Below are 20,180 nucleotides of genomic sequence, written 5' to 3'. Positions count from 1 at the left end.
AGATGAGCACAATAGGACCAATTTATACAAAGTTAATGGTGCAGTTGCACCATATTGGCATTGGCAAGGAAAAGTCTGTTAACGAACATAGGATGGCACTTATTCAAGAATTTCAAATTCATGAGATGCATTACATATAATCCACTAGTAACGGAAACCTATACGCCTATACTACAAAACTAAGAAACCATCACAAATATTTGCAGGATACCATGACAGAAAAGTTGCTTATAGATATTATTATCAGTCCCTAATAGAGGCAGATAATTATTGATACATAAATTTTCAACAAGCAGACAACTGCAGACTAACCAAGTTACTTTCACATACAGGTAAACCAGTGAGTTTCAAAGCAAGTAGTCAATTAAACAGCTTTTCCTTTATACACAACAAAATGGCATCACTAATTGGCAAATTTCATGCTTAAAGTAGCTAAAATATCAAGTAAACTATTATTTATGGTCCACAATAAGCAACTCTCAATTGCAAAAGGGATGCAAAGATTTAATCATTGGAACGACAGGACAGATACATAATGTTTAACTAATCCAGAAAGCACATGAAAATATATTTTTCTAGGGGGACAGAGAGGAAGAGTGCAAGCTTTCTCTGTTTGTGAACCCAATTCCATAATTAGCCTGAAAAAGAACCTAATCCACAAACAAGCTGAACAAAGAGAACATCACAAAAATAAATAAGATCTTCAAGCACAGTATACACCTGAAACTTTTACTTTGATTCTGAGATTAAATAAGCAAATAAAGTAATCAAACTTCCAGGCAGTCCTTCACACCCTGCTCAAATTTGTTTAGTGAAGATATAGTATTCATCAATGCATCAGCTACCTTCTTTCTGCAAAACAAGGAAGAAAAAGAAGAAAAAGGCAGTTGAACAAGCATATTAGAAGATTCTTGGGAGAATTATGAGTAAATTCACAAGAGTTTGAAAATATGCAGAAACAATATTAAGAAAAAAAAAAAGCAGAAGAGTACAAGTTGGCACACAAAATATTCAAACCTAAGATAACTTGAATGGTCTCCAACCCCAATTCAGGGTTGAATAATGAACAAGTGCCAGCTAACTTAATCCATCTTTTTCTTTATTCCTGATTTAATCATGCACAAGATGTTCACCTATAGCAAAAACAGCTTCATCCAAAATAAGATGCAATCCCATAAGATCTTTCTCCAAAATTTTATTGCCCTACAAATTTTGTGCTACTGAAAAGGTTTTGCAATTCATTTCACCCGAGAGTTACAAGGTAAACTCACTGCCAGATTCACTGCCAGATTTGAGTTAAACCCAAACATTTTCTTTTAAATTTTCCTTGGAATAGGCATATAAAACTCTTAAAACATACAATGCTAATTATCAGGTAATAGGATCTAGATATAGTCAATCAACTGCATCCATGATTCCATGAACTCCTTACTCAGTTTGTGCTCCAAAAAGAGAAACTTATTTTCTAACATAAACACATGGTAATTCTCTTATTAATTTTGGATACATCAAATAACTACCATATCTGTTGGATGTAAATAGGTGTTCGGAAATGTAAGTAGCAAAGTGTTGACAGAAAAGTCTGTTTTGAATCATGTCCTTGTTGGTTTGGAAATTAAGACATTGACAATAACCAGAAAACTAAAGAAACTAATTCTACAAATGTAATTCATTTTTGGGAAAATTCAACAAGTAGTGTGAACCATTCTGGTGTGGCACCAAAAAGAACACTCGAAAGGGAAGAAACAAATCTCTCAATTTTGTTTTAATTCTCAATTGTTAATACTAGTAATAATAATCTCAACCAAAATACTTAGGTTGAATAGGTAATTATGGACTAATAACTTATCCTACTACCACTGGGATTTAGAATCCGAAAATAGGAAAACTTGGAACTTCTTACTAGGAAAATACTAAACCTAATAGAACTTTCTAAATAATAAAAAAATTCCTCAATAACAGAAATCTTAACTTCTTAATTACAATAGAACTAAAGATCTCAATTTCACAAATAAAAACTAAATCAAAATATATTTAATATTTGTAAATCTAGTTTTCCTTGCTACACCACATTTTCTGCCTTTCTTTTATTCTTAGTAATATATTTAGATTGATGAAAATATACTTCTTCAAGGAGACAACATGACCTGTCACGATCATTTTGCTTGGAAGGTGGAGTAAGATGGAGATTGAAATAGAGTCAAAATGATAATGATTTCCCTAGGCTCACTTTGTCTCTAGGGAGACTGAAGAAAAATCAACCCTGAAGAAAAGGTTCCTAACTGATAATTTTATCCTTGTAATACTCTAGGAAAGACCTTCAACACACCTTTGATGCAGAAGGTTAAAACAGGGGGGTTCATTACCTTATAAGCTCAGTTACATAGTTTCAGCTTCCAACTTGGGAAGGACCTCTTTATCAAGGGATGAAGAAACATTTTTCACAATCAACCGGAATGTGCAAACCTGTGCATTATAATCTCATAAATGTAACTTCAAGTCCTGCTTATCATGAATTTATTTCCATTTTTTTGTCTTTTATAACTGCAATCATATACTTAAATTTATCAAATAAGGAAGTAGGCAGTTAAACCTCAACTCCGGTACTAGCCTGAAACGCAACAAACGAATTCCTTTCTTGCGGAATACACTCCTTGGCAGCAGATCTCAACAGGCTCGATATTATGCTTCACTAGCCGCTGCCAGAAAGGGAAAACAATTAAGCCACAACAACCACCACAAATGAAGGGGGCGAGAGATAGATAGATATAGAGGGGCGAAAGAAGCGCACTGAATAAGGTATAGACAGGGAGAAGGCTTTCTCGGGAGGCAGCGTTAGGTGCCAACAGGAATTTCATTATTAGCTCCTTTAGCCAGTCCTTGGTGTCCAGCTGCTTAACAGCTAACAAATTAGGTTTTGCGGGACAATTAACCAAAGTTTATGAAATAAATTCAAAATTTCTAAGGAGAGAAAGTGATGTGTGCAAATGCTGATGGAAATGCAGTAGCAGGAGCAGCAATTCCGTCACCTTCAATTGGCACAACCAGAAAAACTATTCAAAATGAGGAGAATAAGATTTTCGACTAGGCACAGCAAATGCAAATAGAAAAAGATCCGATTCTTGACCTGGAAGGCTACTCACGAGGCACTGCAAATCAAATTGGACACCCGAGCAAATCAGGGTCTCTGCGACTGCGAGAAATGTTGATTTGAGATGTAAGGAGGAGGTGATATTCGTGGCCTTACGTGAATAGTTTTTGCTTTCAGATCGGGGGCTTCGAAGGGAACGTCGCAAAAGGAAGTGTGAGAGGAGCTGTCGTTGGAGGTGGAGACAGAAGCTCCAGGTGAGCCTGAGAAACGGTGTAATGCTGGAACTGGGAACCATGAAGTGGCCGCGTACCCGTTATATGTGTTTGGATTTGGCGCGGCCACAACAATTTTGGGTTAGCAAAGGACTAATTTTTACAAATTTTATAATTTTAAAAAAAATACCTATACACCTGAAAGTTTGGATTTGATAATTATTTATTAATAACATTATTTTGTTTTTATCAAACTTTTAATCATTAAATCGTACATCCAAATTTTATTTTTATCAAACTTTTAATTATTACATCATACAACCACATTATAGGATATATTTGTTATTAAATTTGATTATCCATATTTAAATTTAAGTTTTTAAAAAGTTATAAAAAGGAGGTTGAAATTTTATAATTAATTAAAATTAGGATATTAATTATTAACATATAATTTTTTTAAAAATATATACTATTGATATATAACAAATTAATCAGATTAATAATAATAAAATTATATATAAATATAAAACCTAATTTAATTTTACAAATAATCGAACATTTGATGAAGACAAACTTAATAAAATTTTCAAATGAGTAAATAAAAATTTTCACTAATTTAATAACATGTAGGAAAATTAAATATAATATTAATTGAATATTATAATTAATTTTCAATACAAAGTTTAATTTTGTCACTAAATTTCAAATTAAATTAAAAATTTATCACTAATTTAATAATACGAATGAAAAAACATTTTCAATGAAATTTCTATAAACTCACGTGTTAAGGACCGGTTTAATGAAATAAGGAGATAACTCTTCATAAAAATGGTGCAATCGTACTTTGACCGTGAATTTGTGAGGGTGATGCGTCTTTTTTCATTAAATGGGGGCTTTACGATCATATGCTGGTGTAGCAGAATCGATCAAGAATCACACATCTTGCAAAAATGACTCGATTTTTTTATTCATTTATTTTATTATATAGCAATCCCTTTCTTTATCCGACGTAGCAGAAAGGCCAAAATAACACAAATGTATCAAGTTGTGCATGCGATTTCCATTTCATGCCCAATCGCCCATCGTTTTGCATGGCAGTGTAGTCGTCACAATCCACTTACCATACCACAAATATTCTACGGTTTACCATTTTTCCCAACATTACTATTTAAAATCGCTCTTTTAAGAAAAATAAATTTCATTATTAAGAATTTAATATTATTATATACAGTTATAACTTTAGTTTCATGTGATGTGTATTTCTCTAGGTTAAGGGGTAAATAAACCAATTCGTTGATGAAATATTCGAAATTCAATTTGATAAATACATCAAACTCGATTTCTAAACGAGTCAAGTTTAAACTTAACTTTTATATTCATTTGATAAACGTGTCAACTTAAATTTTATAATATTCGACTTGTTAAAATTCGTGAGTTCAACTCGTTTCTAAATTTATAAACAGCACTGTGAATAGTCTCGTGAATAATTTTGTTAAGTAAGCTGAGATTATTATTATAAGATAAATAAATTTAAATTCTACATATACTTTCATGAAACAAATCTAAATTTTTTAAAATTCAGTTCTATATAATTTAGTTACACTTTTAAACTTATATCTATTTAGATCATTAAAATTTAAAAATTTATTTTTATAAATTTATGAGCTAATTTATAGATATACTTATTTAACTAAAATTATTTTAATTTTAAATTAAAATTTATTATACATATGAATAAATTGAACTAATTGCGAATTATTCGAAACTAAATTCGATAAAAATTCGACTCGTCTAAACTCGTTTGCTAAATGAACCAAATTTAAATTTCTTAACAGTCGGTCCAAATTTAAAATAAATAAAATTCGAAATCGGTTCGAATTTAAAAATTTTAATAAACTAAATTTAAACTTTTAAAAGTTGGATTAATTTACGCCTCTACTCTTTGCTCATTGTCGCACCTTCTGGCCCCTATATACAATAAGTGTAATCATAACTTTTTTCATCTCTAATTTTTAACTCGTAACTGTATGAAATATAATTATTTATTTTAAAATTTTTATAAAATATAACCATGAAATTTTAAAAGTTAAAGGTTAATAATTATATTTTTCATAAAAATTAGATATAGAATTTTAATTACAAAAATGCTAGATTGCGAATTGAACTTTTATATAAAATTCAAAGAATTAAATGATATATTCAATTATTATTAATATTTTTATTTAGGGTAAAAAAATCATCAAAATGTCATATATATATATATAGTTGAATATATAAAGAAATAGTAAATAAAAGTTGGTAAGCACTGTATAAATATCTAAAAATTATTAAGGCTTTATTCTACATAGTTATTTAATTAACCATTTGTTATTTTAGTGGCCGACAGTTATTTTACTAACTAATCGTGTGGTTAATTATTTATATAGTATTTAATATGGGAGTGTTTTGTATAAAATAAATATTAAATTAATTATTTATATTTTTAAAACATATTAAAATTAAAGTGTATATCACTTTATTTTTAAAATTTAATACTTTAATCATTATAACTTATTCTGTCAAATTGAAGGTGTTCTCATTTAATTTTATATTAATTATATTAAAATATTATTAAATATAAATATTTTAATTTTTAATTATATTAAAATTAATATTTATACTAATTAATTTCTTAAAAATAAATATTTTTTAAATTAAAAATTAAAAATTAAAAAAATAAAATTTAAAACCTTTTTTTTTTTTTGAATCAAGAAAAACTTTATTTATCTTGTAGAATAATAATCCAAGAGACAATCAGGAATGTCAATCCAAATCTTGAATCTACCATGACGAATAGATTCTCTAGCTAATAAATGGGCGGTTCTATTTTCTGAACGCCGTACCCAACAAACATGAGACCGCATAATATCTTTGCAATCAGAAACAACTAATCCAAATTCTGAAAAGTCATCCAGAGGAGAGCGAATAGCCAAGGCTAAGGATTGGTTATCCGTAAAAATACAACCCGCCTGAAGAAAACAATCTCTAGCATAAGATAAACATTGACGCAAGGCCAAAGCTTCAGCAATAACAGGTTGCCCACCCCCCTCATAGAAACCCGAAATTGCAATGGAAAAGAAGCCTTCCAAGTCCTCAAATACTGCTGCAAAACCGAACAAATCAGCACTAGCAAAGACTGCACAATCAATGAATGCAATCCAATCAACTTCAAGAGTGGTAGCCTCAACCAATGGGAGCACACGAGGAACAGATGGGTGGGATAACGTCCTTGGTCGAGACACAAGTGAAGCCACATAATCATTAAAATAGGAACTAGCAGCATGATGAACCTCACTGGGTGACAAAACTTTATTGACCCACAATCTTTCATTCCTGGCATGCCATAACTTCCATGCATGTATAGCCATACGTGCAGTCCTTTCTCTGCCAAAAGTATTATAAATATGAATAAAGAAATCCATGAATATAGAAAAATCAACAGCAGTAGAAAAACCAGCAAGTCTCCATAACTCAACAGCCATTGGACAATGCAAAAAAACATGTGAAATAGATTCATCATGATCACAAAAAAGACATGCAGCAGGTACATGTATCCCACGCCTCAAAAGAATATCCCGAGTAGGAAGCACTCCACGACAAGTACGCCAAAGAAAATCCCAAACTTTGGGAGGAACATCAAGAGACCAAAGACGATTCCACCCATCATTATAACCCAGCACACCGGTCCTACCTGACAATTCTAAGGCACAAAAATAGGCAGATTTAACTGAGTACACACCCTTCTTATGCAAGTGCCAAATTAATTTATCCGGTTTTGAGAATAGAGGCAATGGAATAGTAAGAATAGCTCTCATATCAGCAACACTAAAAATATTCATTAGCTTCTCTACATCCCAACGCAGCTCACCTTCAACAAACAAATCACATACTCTCATGGCTTCAGGAACAAACATCGCCTCATCTAAAGGCATAAAACCAATATCCCGAGGAATCCAAGGGCAATTAACAACAAAAACCTGCTTACCATCGCCAATTCGCCGCCTTACCCCACGTTGCAACATTTGTTGAGTCGCCAAATTTTCCCTATTGTACACGTGCAGCCAACGGTCTATTTGATCCTCAACTTCACATAGCTCAACAACGGTTCACATTCTCCTCTTTGCGCGCGCAACTGAGCCAAACGAGATTTTTCCCCCACTGGTGATAGGCTCTTAGCTGATGAAACGAACCGCACTAGGAATTAAATTCGGCTTTCCTGTTATGGATAATCCAATTCTGGGTGGGAATAATGCTTTTTTTTTTTTTTTCAAATTCCGAATTAAGGCTTTATTGGACGTCTCGCTCGTTCCCCGCCCACAACTTCATTTCCTACTTGTAATCGCACATTTCTTCTGGTATCCGATTCTGCTTCTTCTCATCACCTCGCAATTCCGTGATGCCTATATAATTCTATGATGCAAATTCCCATGAACACCGTTTCCTTCTGCCTTTCTCTCTTTTATCTGGAGTTTGTCCCTTCTTACTGTTCTCGAATTATACTTATTTCGGGATTTCAAGGGAAGCTGAAGCGATTTGTCTCCAAAACAAACCGGAGGTTAGTGTACTTCTTGTTTGTTTCAAAGAAAAACTCTTGTTTCTTCTCATTTGAACTTGTATTATTTACCTAGTCAATCTTTAGTTTTTGGAATGCTGCATGGTTTTCATGGCTTTGGGTGGTATCGAAGTGTGCCTTATTGTCAATTTTGGAGAAATTTTGAGGTTTTGAGCGGAAATATAACTGTTGAGGTTGGTTTGAGAGCTAAGGAGACTGTTTTATTTAACGAGAAATTTAATTTTTAGGTGCTTATTGGAGCATGTCACGGGAGATGGGTAGACTCGGAACATAACGCGGTGCACTTTCACTGTGCTCCCTTTTAGTTGAACTCTGCAGGTAAGTTGTCCAGGTTTTTTGTTTGTCTAGAATTGCAATATTTTCTTCACTCTTTGAACTTTTGTATTAGAAATTTGCTCCTGGGCGGGTTTGATTAACTTGGAGAGAAAATGATCACGAGAGTGCTGCATTTTTTTCGGTCATTTCATCTGTCATTTCCCCTATAGTTTGAGTCATGTGGATTGGTCAACTTGATTAAAGAAAAGTTGAAAACTCGATTATTTCCACCACTTTATGCTTAATGTTTGTGCGTTTGTATAAGTGGATATCTATTTGAATTCATCTTGTAAAATTTAATTTGTCCGCTTAAATGTCTGTGTCTGGATAATTTTGACTCATGAGCATTTTCTGGATATTAAATTACCCAACTTTTTTCCTTCAAATTGTTGCAAAATTTTAGTAATTGAACTTGTGGACGTAATCGACTACAGCTGCAAAGGGGCATTTTTAATCTGTCTCGTCAGCAACAGAAGTTAATTATTTTGTGCCTATTTTTACATCTTTCAGGAATTAATCAGTTCCATGCCAGCTATACAATGGACGAGAGTTACAAAACTATTATAGGTGACAAGACATCTGAGTTTCAGCATATGGCTGGTAGTGATGGTGTTCAAGAACCACGTATATGGTCATCTCCTGAAGGAGGGCGTAAAATTGAAATTGGAAAACAGATCTTCTGCAACAGATCATTGAATATGAGGAACATTTTAGCTGTAGGCTTTGATATGGACTACACATTGGCACAGTATATACCTGAAACCTTCGAGTCCCTTGCATATGAAGGCACAATCAAAAAGTTGGTGTATGATTTGGGTTATCCGCAAGAGGTTTGTCTGACTTGGCATGCGTGTTTCTTTGCTCCAATTTGATGATATTTTGACAAGAAAATGATGTCTCTCAGTCTCTGTGCAGTTGCTAGGGTGGTCATTTGATTGGAAATACATGGTCAGAGGCTTGGTTCTTGATAAAAAAAGAGGCAATATTTTGAAGGTTTGCATGGTTAATTTCTGTAGCAGCTAGTTATTTGTCACAATCAATTTCTCTTACGGCTGTTCATTATGGGCAACTTTTGTTTTCGTAATTCTTCAATATACAGATGGATCGCCATAAATATGTGAAAGTGGCCTACCATGGATTTCAAGAGATGTCTAAGGAAGAAAAAGTTGGTACCTACGGGAATACTCTGATAAGAGATTCTTTTGATGAGCCTGATTATGCACTCATCGATACTCTTTTTTCATTAGCTGAGGCCTACTTGTTTGCCCAGCTTGTTGACTTTAAGGACAGTAATCCAGGAAAGATACCAGAGAGAGCAGAGTAAGAATACTAATTTGTACTTTTGTTCTGTCATTTGGTGGTAGATTGGAGAAAATAACTCTTGCTAAAATTTGTTGATTCCACGCAATTCACAGCTGTAGCCTTTAGATAGTATATTTATAGTGTATCCTTCCAGTGGAGATGTCTTTTGGCAGTTTCAAATTAACTCCTACATAACTTGTTACTACATCAATATTTAAAGTGATTGATGTTAGTTCTGATTGATTTAGGAATATGTATTGCTAAATAATGTTCACTTCTTTGACCTGAAGTTCTTGCCACTCGTAAATTGTGTATGACATGGCTGTTCCTTTAAAAAGATGGTGGTTTTGTGCAGCAACCCTTTTTAGATGTATTAGATTCCATAACTTGTAAATGTTGATATATTTTTAATTTCCATTGTCAATGTCAATCTCGTTTAGTTATGCTCGAATGTACAAGGATGTTCGAGCTGCAGTTGATTCGTGCCATCGCGATGGAACTTTAAAGCAAACGGTTACAAAAGATCCAAGAAGGTAATGATGGAACTTGAAATTTTTCCCATAAGTTGGATGTGACAGATTTTAGTTGTCCCATTACCTCTAGCCTATATACTATTTATATGGCTATCCATCAGGTATATCAATGAGGATACATCTATAGTTCCCATGCTCAAAATGCTCCGAGATTCTGGTCATTCTACTTTCTTGGTGACAAATAGGTAGTGGTATTGTTGCCTTATATTTTTTCCTCGTTTTCCCAAACAATGTTTTGTTTTGTAGAGTTATCAATTATGTAGTGTTAATACATTTATATTTATCTCCATCATCAGGTATATCAATAGATCCAGCTTAATAAGATATTGCTCACTTTTGCAGTTTATGGGACTATACAAACGTTGTGATGGATTTTCTTTGTGGATCCCATGTTTTGGACAGCAGTAGAGCTTGCAATTTTGATTGGCTCATGTACTTTGACATCGTCATCACTGGAAGGTCATTTTTAGCTTTAAACTGTTTTACTGTATTCAATCGTATATTGTTGTTTGTATTTTTTGATGACCTTCGTCTTTTAACAAGTTTGATATCATTTGAGTTGTCTATGCAGTGCAAAACCAGGCTTCTTCCATGAAGACAATCGTGCTAATCTTTTTGAGGTTGAACCCGAGTCTGGAATGCTACGCAATACTGATAATGGCACTCCAATGCCTCAGGTATACATCTTTTTTACTCTCATGTTGGTACTTATTTGCTTTTTCTGATTCAATGTTCATTTCTAAATAGGTGGGAAATAGTTCCCCAAGGATAGTATTGAAGAAATCAAATGCGCCTTGTCAAATTTTCCAGGTACATGAGAGATTTCTAATGCATAATGTAATCTTCTTTTACCGCTGTATGCTAAAGAATAATACTGCTTTAACTTAGTATAATCAACTTGAATTTCATATGGAACAGCTATTATTATGTGCCTAGTCACTTTTAGAAGACACCTCTTTATGTTCCAAACCTGCCTTTTCAGGGAGGCAGTGTTGGACATCTTCATAAACTGCTCTCAATTGAGTCAAGTTCACAGGTGATTCTGTTCTTGTTTCACCGATCCTTTAAAGTAGTTACAGGTTTTTCTGTTTTTGTTTTATGGACATGGAATACTTGATAGCATAACCATATTTTTAGTTTTTTGATGTTCCAGTAATATATACGTGAACCTTAGTCTTACGGAATTTCGTCTAACAATTATACTATTTAGTAGGTTCTATATGTGGGAGATCATATATATGGAGATATTTTACGCAGCAAAAAGGTTCTTGGTATAACATTCTTGTCTTATAGCATTCTTGAAAGAGACATGAGATTAGCTTTGGCCTGCAGGGTTGTGTAATTGTTTACTTCATACCTTTTTGCAGGTTGGAGAACAATGCTTGTTGTCCCAGAGCTTGAGAGAGAGGTTAAACTGCTTTGGTCCTTGAGAAATTCACGAAAGGTATCTGGGTGACATCTTGTGTTGACATTCTTAGCTATCAATGTGGTTTTAGCCATGCTTGCAATGTGCTTTGAAGTGTCATGACCAACAATTGTTCTGGAGCTGAAGTTGAAGACAATAAATTATAGTCTGTTCAATCACATATTTAATATCAACTGGCTCTTATTTTCATTTTCTTTGAAATTTCCAGCTACTCAGATTGATGAGGAATGAACGTGATCAAATTGAAGATCAAATACATCACATGAAGTGGTTTCTGAAGTAAGCAAATATGCTAATTCCCTATCATATTCTTTCAAAGGTTTTGCCAATTGATAGTTACCACTGGGGGAAGCAGATTTGGTTTTTGAGCATGATTATTGTGGGAATACTTGGCAAACTAATGAGAAATATAGAAAACAAGAAAGCCCTAGAAGAACTTGATGGAACTGAATTGTTATAATTTACTACTTTTTCGTACTTAAGCGGTTATAAGTTCAACAGATTTGAAGATCTTAATGTTGATCAGAAGCAGAAGACATCTGATGGAATAGATGAGTTGGAGGTAGGTCAGTAGTTCCCTGTATATTCAAATGGATTGTATGAAGTTTATCAATTTCCGGTTTTTATTTTCATAGTCCCGAAGGGATCAAGTAAGAACAAGTCACCAACAGGATCAACGAGAATGTCACCAAAAGGTAAAAGAAATCATTTATGCTTAATCCGATTTTCTGTTGCTGGTCTAATACAAGTAGCTTTTTAACTAGTCATTGACTTTTAGTATTGGTTAATATAACTACAGTTTCACAAGATCTGGGGACAACTAATGAAGACAGGTTATCAAAATTCTCGGTTTGCTCATCAGGTAAGATGTGTTTTAATTAATCTGAACTGTGTTCTGTCATTCCTCTTTTGTTAGAAACATAATTTCCTGAACTACGTGGAGAAACATAATTTCTCCCATCTGCCATGTGTCATGAGTCCATATTTTGGCACTCATTTGGGATCGTGCGACATTTAATTTGAATGCCTTCAAGTTAAGACAGTCTTAAGAATTTCCCGATATTCTATGAGAATGAACAACCCGATTAATTAAGATTATATGAGCAAACAACGAAGTCAATAGACATCATTTATTCAGAAGCCTTACAATAGGTACCAATGAAAAGAACTGAATATGAAAATTCATGAACATACTATTTATTTTATTTCAAGAGCAAAATAGTAATTATATATTATCATTAACACAATTGTTATAATAATCCTTATCTCCCTTGTAGACGGGGATGGTTTACAATGAATGAAGGCACAATTCAAGAACTCTATAAGCCTACGGTAGCTAACCGAGCCAGTGGTCAATTAATCACTCCCCCTTAAGAGTCTTAGGAACAAAATGAACGGTGACAGGAAAATTAATCACCCCTTAAAGAGCTTTAGGAACAAAATGAACGGTGACACGAAGAAATATCAATATGTCTAAGGTGACATCCCTTAATAAATAAACAAAAAGGAATTATAATAAATTGTATCGGTCCTTAACTTCCTACTAATTTATATTAATTTATTCTAATATTTTTCTCTGAAACTCCAATATTGAAAAATTACAATTTTAGTCATTGAAAACTCTACGACCTTGACACTCCCCACTTAAACGGTCGACACTCTTATCGACTAAGTTTGTTGGGTGTCTTCAATATTCTGCTAGGTGACTCTTAATATCAATTTATTTGTTGAGCAAAAGGGATTTGTTGTCGCTAATTTTGACTTTAGTAAATAAATTATTGGAAAATCTTCTGCAAATGATACCGGATGTGGATACTTCACTCCTCTGCACGAACTTATTTCCTAAACTTTATTGACTGTTGATTCTGAATATTGCCTAAAGCGAGATGTTCTCATCACACCGACATGGCATTGCCCCACTTGTTCGCATAAGTTACGAAAAAATCTCCTCAGACCATATGACGCTAAACTGGTCCTCTTTTCTCTTTCACTCATCTCGCTCATGAAGTGCTGACCCTGCTCTTTGCCTCAAGTGCTGACCCAATTATACATTTCATATATCAACCTGCATATACTCATTTCATACAACATCGTGATTAACCTGTAATAGTCTCATAAAAAAGGTTATTAGTAATCAAGTTAGACTCAAATACTAAATAATAAAGCAAGTCATCCAAAATACAACACAATATGACTCAATAGGTGTGCCAAGTGCCAACAGAACTTGGTTATGAAGTGTTGTACAACTTTTTACCCATTTCCTCGACACAATACAACTCTATTCCACTTGTAACAAAGCTTAATGAATCCTCCTATGAAAGTGGTGTCCTTGCTTTCAAAAGAACTCACTCATTGTTCTCTCTCTCTTGTATGTCTCATGGTTCCACTCTTCATAAACTCTGACATTTTCCGCACTTTACTTTACTTTTTTTACCTAGGAATGTAGTTAACCCAAATGCCTACAAAAAAGACTTACATTACACATAAGATATTCAAAGTGACCGACAGAGGGCATTTTCCTAAGAACCCTATGAGTAGCAAAGATATACCCAAAATAATTAGTAAAACTGACTATACATGAAGCAATTAATAACATCATAATGATTCAACACTAAGAAATCACTAGAAGATACTCCATTTATTATGTTGCTTTCACCTCAACTCTCAACGTTACTTGCCTCAAGCAACATGTACTTCTTAACATATCTTGGTTCTCCTCCATGTTAACCCACTTTTGGAAAAAAAAAAAAAAAAACTTTTGTTTGGTCATGAGTTCTCTTTCCTGCTCAGCTACACGGGTAAGTCTCAACTTGTCTTTCCATAATATACATTATTCTCCAATTCCTTCTGAAGAAAGCTATACAACTACATGTTCACAATATCTGTTAGCACAAGCTGTTGAGTCCATTACCACGAGGAACCCAACTCAACAATATACAAAATATCTCAAAAAATAAATAAATAGATAAATAAAATATAAAAAATATATAAAAAAAACTCATGAAACATTATATCCATTTAATGCGAGAGGGTTCCCTCTCGTTACCCTTCTTTGATTCTGAATTATCACTAAGGATTTCAACCTCTCACCTTGAACACCACACTCTTCTTGACCAGTTCAATAATCCTCACTTTGGTTAGTTTTCCATCATCTTCCTTCATCCTTTTGTTCTAGCACGAGTGAATTATTTACTTTTGCAAAGTTATCGCTCCCAATGGTATTTGATTCAACTATCGCGCCCACGTTGCACTAGATTTCTCTTTCTTGCACTGTCCAAATGTTTATTTATCTGAAAGAGAATGAATATGTGTTCAACCATCACGATTGGTTGGCACTATCACACATTTTTTGACACCCCTGTAATTGTTGTTTGTTTGTTTTCTCTTCCTAACACTTCCTCTTCTTCGGTCTTTTCAAATTATTCTTGTACTCTGTTATCCATTTCTATGAATTAGTTTTAAGTACGAACAATAACACCATTCTCTTTCAGTCTCTCCCCTTTGGACTTCCACTTGCTCCTCTTCTTTATTAATTTTCATCACTGTGAAACTTATACCAATTAGTCTTAAATAACATTACAAGAAATTCAAGAGATACTTATACCAATCCCACTTCTGGGATTTCACACTCATTCTCCTTCCCAATTCGCTTTGGTTAGATAGAAAACTCTGTCTCTAATTGTCATCATGTAACACCATTCTTCCTCTGTTGGCACCTATCTTCTGCCTTCTGTAAAGTCAGTAATCCAAACTCTTCCTTTGTATAGGAATTTCATTTTAGCACTAATATCACTGTATAACTGGATATGCCAACCACTAGGAAACAACTTTGTTCAGAAGTTAAATATCAAGTTTATGTTATTTACAAAAGGAAATTATAATAGAAAATAACAAATTTACTCAAAAACTAATGACACCAAGGTTCAGCCTTACATGTTGATAATCGATGTTAAGCTTACTCTTGACCCACTTGTGTTGGGTAACTACTAGGCTCTTCTTACTCCATGCCAAACACTCTCCATTATCAGGGGCCTTCACCACTTGAAATGGAGATCACCTTTGTTGTCTTTGAGAAAATCCATAGTTGTTGATACCTCAAATCATTAAGAGGGTTCTCATCAAATCTATTTCGCCTTTTTAAGACCCCAATTGAATAAATATCTCAAGAACCTACCACAATGCTCCATGTATTGAATTTGACTACCTCATTTTATTTTATTTTGTCTTATTGCATCCTTAATCCTGGCCTCGACATGATTGTACCAACTACATATTGGTCAACAATCCTAGTACCTGCAACTGCCTCCATTTCTATCACCTTGATACTCGTATATATATATCTCGATCTTCTTCCAAGCTCGACTTTTTTTTTCTCCTTTTGAGTTTTCAGGAGAAAATTGGAAATCTCTTCCTCTTGATCATGTCTCTATCTGACAAGATATTTCGAAAGATACCATCACCATACTAGTTCCTAGAAGCTCACACTTTTCTTGCTTTTTTCCTGCATCTCCTTTTGTAACAGCATTATGGCTATTGTATCACTCATTGGATTATTTGTAATTACAACATCTGTAAAAGCCTCTACTGCTTCACCCTTTTCAATATTAGCAGCTCGATGTAGTCTTACACGCGAATAACACTACTCTAGGAAACAAAAATGCATAAGCCATCCACATTAGATAACTCTTTGATTCCTATTACATGTTCTCCCCCTATCTAGTTTTCCTCTAATTCTCCACAATGTCTTTTTATTCCCTTGAAGCACTTCTACATAGACAATTTGTAGCCCAACATAGCTTTCTCCATGGAGCGCATTTCACAATGCTTAATGGCTCTACCTTTATAATGTTCCGTTTACCAAATTTTCCTTTGTTGCCTTCGCTCCAGCTTGTTTTGGCTAACACATATCATGACTTATATCATGTTTGACATTTTTGGTGGCTCCCCCACTTATCGCTTTGACTCCTCTGTCTAGGTTGCTGATAGCGGTTGTCGAAGCCGTCAAAAATAAACCTATTAAACAATCAACAATTAACTTGTAGATAGTGGCAATAGGGTCGAACCACAGGGAATTGACACCAAAGATCTTCCTAATAATGACTAAGGCAAATAAATAACAATTAAATAAAAGAGGGGGGTTTGTTTTGATGAATTAAATCTAGAAAGCAAGTGAAAGCAATAATTTAAATAAATGATAATTTCAATGGAGAAGGATTCTAGTTGAAGTTTGGATCTATTTCAGTTTGTTTAGAATTGATCATTGATTATTTAATACTCCTATTTTAATTCAATAAATTAGTTTTGGTTGTGGAAGACGCTTCTCACAACCAAATTCCTCCTTAGTTCTAGTTTGATTAGGAAACATTCGCTAATCAAACACTAACCAACAAGTTGCCAAGGAACGTCCTTGGGGCTTTTAGTATCGAACAACTGTTGACTGCATTAAGACTTAGAGAAACCTAATTCTATTCTTGCCAACCGCGTGGTCAAGTCTAGATTATGCAACTGATTATATTAGTGTTTAAATAATCTAAGCAATTACGAACCTAAATTATTCAAACAATTTATTACTCAAGCAATTTAAAAGCAATGGGCCCTTATTGATTCTAAAAGCAAAGCAATAATTATAGAATAATCAATGTTGCATAAATATTGAAAGCAAATAAGAGTTTAACAATGGAGTTTTAAATCTCTCAATTCATCACAAATCTGAAATTTCCAACTTCAACTAGAAAATAATGAATTTAGCCAGTCATGGTGGACAAAGTACACAAAAGAAAGAAGAAAGGAAGGAGAAGAAGAGTCTGCTATAATTCTGCAGAATTTCCGAGGAGGAGATGATGCTCTCTGCTGGTTTGATTGCAGTCCATTTTATAGGTGGAGAGTCCAAGTTCAATTAGGGTTTGGAATCCTTATTTTGACTTGGTCTTTGTAGTCTTTAATTCTTCTTTTATCTTTGAATTTTGTTGTAAATGGAATTCTTTTGGTTGAAGGATCTCCTCGTGGCTTTTGGATTTGAGCTGGCAGTGTTTGAAGTGGTTTTGGGCTTCTCTACTTTCAAATTTGATTTTCTGCACATTTTTCCCGCCTCTGCTGTCTTTCTGTGTCAAAGTGATTTGGGCGGGTGATTTGGGCAGATCACTTTGACCCAATCACTTATGAAAATTCACTTCCAGGTTTTTCTACCTCAGCTCGATTTGTCTGCTTCTTCTGTCTGATTTGGCCAAATTGCTCTGACCCAATCACTTTCCTGTGTGATAGTTCCAGGTTTCTGCTTCAGCTCGATTTGGGCAGTGATTTGGCCAAATCACTTTGACCCAATCACTTTTCCAGCTTTTTCTGCACTTTTTCTACAATTTTCCATTTTCTTCTTTTCTGTAAAAACATAACAAAAACATAAATTAAGCTAGAAAAATGTGTAATTAAACAGTAATAAATATAATAAAAATGTGGCTAAATTATGCTTGATCAGTTGTGAGAGTTGAACTTCTAATCAACTTAGTGTTAATCTAACTGACTAACTCTTGGCTATCACTGGCATTGTACAATCCTTTTTCACATCTCTTTAACACTCATTCTTTATCTCAGGTTTCAACCATCTCTAAAGATCATCAAATCCAATAAGCTCCAACACATCTTTATGTTACCAATGAGAGGTGAATATTTCAATTGCATACTTTTCTTACGAACTCAATATTGGAGTTGACCAACTCTCTCGAGAATTGAATACCATATTCTTAGAGTAAAATTGAATTTGCATGTCCTCTTCAATATCTCGTGGGTGTGAGTTATGCATCCTTTCAACTTCTAAGATCGGTAAGCCTTATTGATCCAACACATGGATACAACTTTAAACCTGTCTACACAATAACAATTTTCAATAGCACTAAGAAATAAATTTATAATGGAGAGGAAATCATTTACCTCCAACATATCACTTGCACCGTGCTAAGATTTTTTTTTTTAGGCTTTCAACATTGTCTACCTCATAGGCATCCACCTTAGGATTGGCTAGCAACTTTCACCATTAGTTTCAACCTGACTTGCTTTATTGGCCCTCTTGTAGAAACTAGCTTGCAACTTTCGTCATAGCTATTTGATCCTCCAGTTCATTTCCAGAGTAATCCCCATTTTGCATTCAATGTTATTGCACAATTTTAGCAGATACATAAAAGGCCACTGCCTCAATTTTATTCAAGGAGGCCACTATCTCACTTTTATTTAAGGAGGCCCCTGTTCCAAATTCATTCACTTTTATCTCAAGATCACCCTACCGAGTGTCATTCCTAGAAGAAAAATTTTGGGTTGGCTTCACCAACATGGCTATGCCTCACTTCTGGTCAATTTGGCTTATCACAGCCAATTACTACTCATTTTTCTCTTCTAGCAATACCATGCACTGGTGAACAACAATCTCTAGTGCCATCCCTTCTTGGGTGGCATATGTATTAGACAATGTGGCAAGATCATCAACCCTCTTCTCAAGGGCATCAATGCATACGACCAATTTTGTCATGCTTCGACATTGCTCGTAGATCGTTTGAGCTATGAAACCAAATGTCACGAGCCCATATGTTGGCACTTATTTGGGACCGTGCAGTACTTACTTTAAACGCTTTTAAGTCAAATTAGCCTTAAGAATCGCTCGATACTCTGTAAGAATGAACAATCTGATTAGTCAAGGTTATATGAGCGAATAACGAAGTCAATAGGCAGCATTCATTCAGAAGCCTCACAATAGGTACCAGAGAAAAGAACTGAACATGAGAATTTATGAATAGACTACTTATTTTATTCCAGCGGTAAAATAATAATTATATATTATCATCAGCACAATTGTTACAATAATCCTTAACTCCCTTGTAGATAGGGGATGGTCTATAAGGAATGAAGACACAGCTTAAGAACTCCATAACCTTATAGTAGCCGGTTGAACCCAATTCTTACTGGATGTTAACTAGTCACTCTTCTCTAAAGAGTCATAGGAACAAAATAAATAAACTGTCAGGAGGAGATATCAATATATCTGATATGATACCCTTAATAAATAAATAAAAAATTATAACAAATTATCTCAGCCCTTAACTTCGTACTAATTTATATTAATATTTCTTCTCTAAAACTCCAATATTAGAAAATTACAGTTTTGATCCTTGAAAACTCTAGACCCTTGACGCTTTAGATGAAGGGTTATTCATTCTTGTTTTTACTTTGCTGTCATGTCAATCATCTTACTGCTGCTAAATTGTACATTGAACATTAAAATAAATCATATTCTTTTGTTTCTTGTGAGCAGGTTGAGAGATTTGCGTGCCTTTATACGAGCCAAGTATCCAACTTAAGCCTGTATTCCCCTTACAAATACTACAGACCATGTGAAGATTTCATGCCCCATGAATTTGATATTCTGCCCCTGTGAGTCCATTTTTGGTTGCTGACTTGCTTTTTGAGCGAGTTTTTGGCTGTGGGAAGGAAAACAACATTGCACCGCCATATGGGTTTTCTTTCGCCCTTTGCCTTTCTCTGTTTGGATATTTTTAGTTAAAATTTGCTTCCCTGTAATTAAATCATGCAACAATATCTGACGATGATACAGTTTCTTGTAATTGTATTCTAATGTTGATCATTTGAGCTTGTGCTTATAGAAGGTGCCCAATGTGATGATCTCATCTTACTTTCATTTTCAGCC

General features: G+C 34.1%; 3 protein-coding genes across 9 annotated transcripts; 1 reads left to right on the top strand and 2 right to left on the bottom strand.

Annotated features, from left to right (window-relative positions):
* Nucleotides 1-673: 673 nt before the first annotated feature.
* On the bottom strand, nt 674-4,453 carry LOC110606826. Its single transcript, XM_043953501.1, has 5 exons — nt 4,425-4,453; nt 2,594-2,687; nt 2,383-2,466; nt 1,134-1,203; nt 674-910 (listed from the first exon to the last, which is right to left on the bottom strand). The coding sequence occupies exons 1-5, from the start codon at nt 4,451-4,453 to the stop codon at nt 768-770; spliced, it is 420 nt and encodes a 139-aa protein (XP_043809436.1). The 3' UTR covers nt 674-767.
* Nucleotides 4,454-6,065: 1,612 nt separating this feature from the next.
* LOC122722510 lies at nt 6,066-7,364 on the bottom strand. Its single transcript, XM_043953500.1, has one exon. The coding sequence runs from the start codon at nt 7,362-7,364 to the stop codon at nt 6,066-6,068; it is 1,299 nt and encodes a 432-aa protein (XP_043809435.1).
* Nucleotides 7,145-20,133, top strand: LOC110606066 (5'-nucleotidase domain-containing protein 4). Of its 7 annotated transcripts, none has more exons than XR_002486480.2 (19): nt 7,145-7,897; nt 8,143-8,233; nt 8,741-9,060; nt 9,146-9,223; nt 9,330-9,550; nt 9,973-10,065; nt 10,167-10,250; nt 10,408-10,524; nt 10,637-10,742; nt 10,813-10,875; nt 11,048-11,101; nt 11,279-11,336; nt 11,433-11,509; nt 11,700-11,770; nt 11,993-12,057; nt 12,127-12,186; nt 12,291-12,353; nt 18,080-18,147; nt 19,788-19,911. XR_002486480.2 is itself a non-coding variant. In XM_021744806.2 (19 exons), the coding sequence occupies exons 3-18, from the start codon at nt 8,770-8,772 to the stop codon at nt 18,113-18,115; spliced, it is 1,533 nt and encodes a 510-aa protein (XP_021600498.1). In that variant the 5' UTR covers nt 7,146-7,897; nt 8,143-8,233; nt 8,741-8,769; the 3' UTR covers nt 18,116-18,147; nt 19,788-19,911. The 7 variants fall into 7 exon arrangements, 4 of the variants coding, with proteins under 4 accessions (XP_021600498.1, XP_021600500.1, XP_043808873.1 ...); XM_021744806.2 differs by having other exon boundaries at nt 7,146-7,897; nt 11,993-12,053; XM_021744808.2 differs by lacking the exon at nt 18,080-18,147 and having other exon boundaries at nt 7,146-7,897; nt 19,788-19,921.
* The last annotated feature ends 47 nt before the right edge of the window (nt 20,134-20,180 follow it).

The sequence above is a fragment of the Manihot esculenta genome, chromosome 18 (genome assembly GCF_001659605.2).
Source record: "Manihot esculenta cultivar AM560-2 chromosome 18, M.esculenta_v8, whole genome shotgun sequence".
Classification (NCBI taxonomy): domain Eukaryota; kingdom Viridiplantae; phylum Streptophyta; class Magnoliopsida; order Malpighiales; family Euphorbiaceae; genus Manihot; species Manihot esculenta.
The sequence above is the reverse complement of the archived record's forward strand: the minus strand, read 5'-3'. Positions and strand labels throughout refer to the sequence as shown.

Excerpts from the sequence above, each read along its gene's own strand:
- LOC122722510 (XM_043953500.1), bottom strand. The coding sequence starts at position 7,364 with ATGTTGCAACGTGGGGTAAGGCGGCGAATTGGCGATGGTAAGCAGGTT.
- LOC110606066 (XM_043952938.1), top strand. The coding sequence starts at position 8,770 with ATGGACGAGAGTTACAAAACTATTATAGGTGACAAGACATCTGAGTTT. Across the intron at positions 9,061-9,145 it reads ATTTGGGTTATCCGCAAGAG|TTGCTAGGGTGGTCATTTGA; the intron begins GTTTGTCTGACT and ends GTCTCTGTGCAG. Across the intron at positions 12,054-12,126 it reads ATGGAATAGATGAGTTGGAG|TCCCGAAGGGATCAAGTAAG; the intron begins GTAGGTCAGTAG and ends TTATTTTCATAG.
- LOC110606826 (XM_043953501.1), bottom strand. The coding sequence starts at position 4,453 with ATGGTAAACCGTAGAATATTTGTGGTATG. Across the intron at positions 1,204-2,382 it reads AGTTGGAAGCTGAAACTATG|GGCAATAAAATTTTGGAGAA; the intron begins TAACTGAGCTTA and ends CAAAATTTGTAG. Across the intron at positions 911-1,133 it reads TGAAGCTGTTTTTGCTATAG|AATCTTCTAATATGCTTGTT; the intron begins GTGAACATCTTG and ends AATTCTCCCAAG.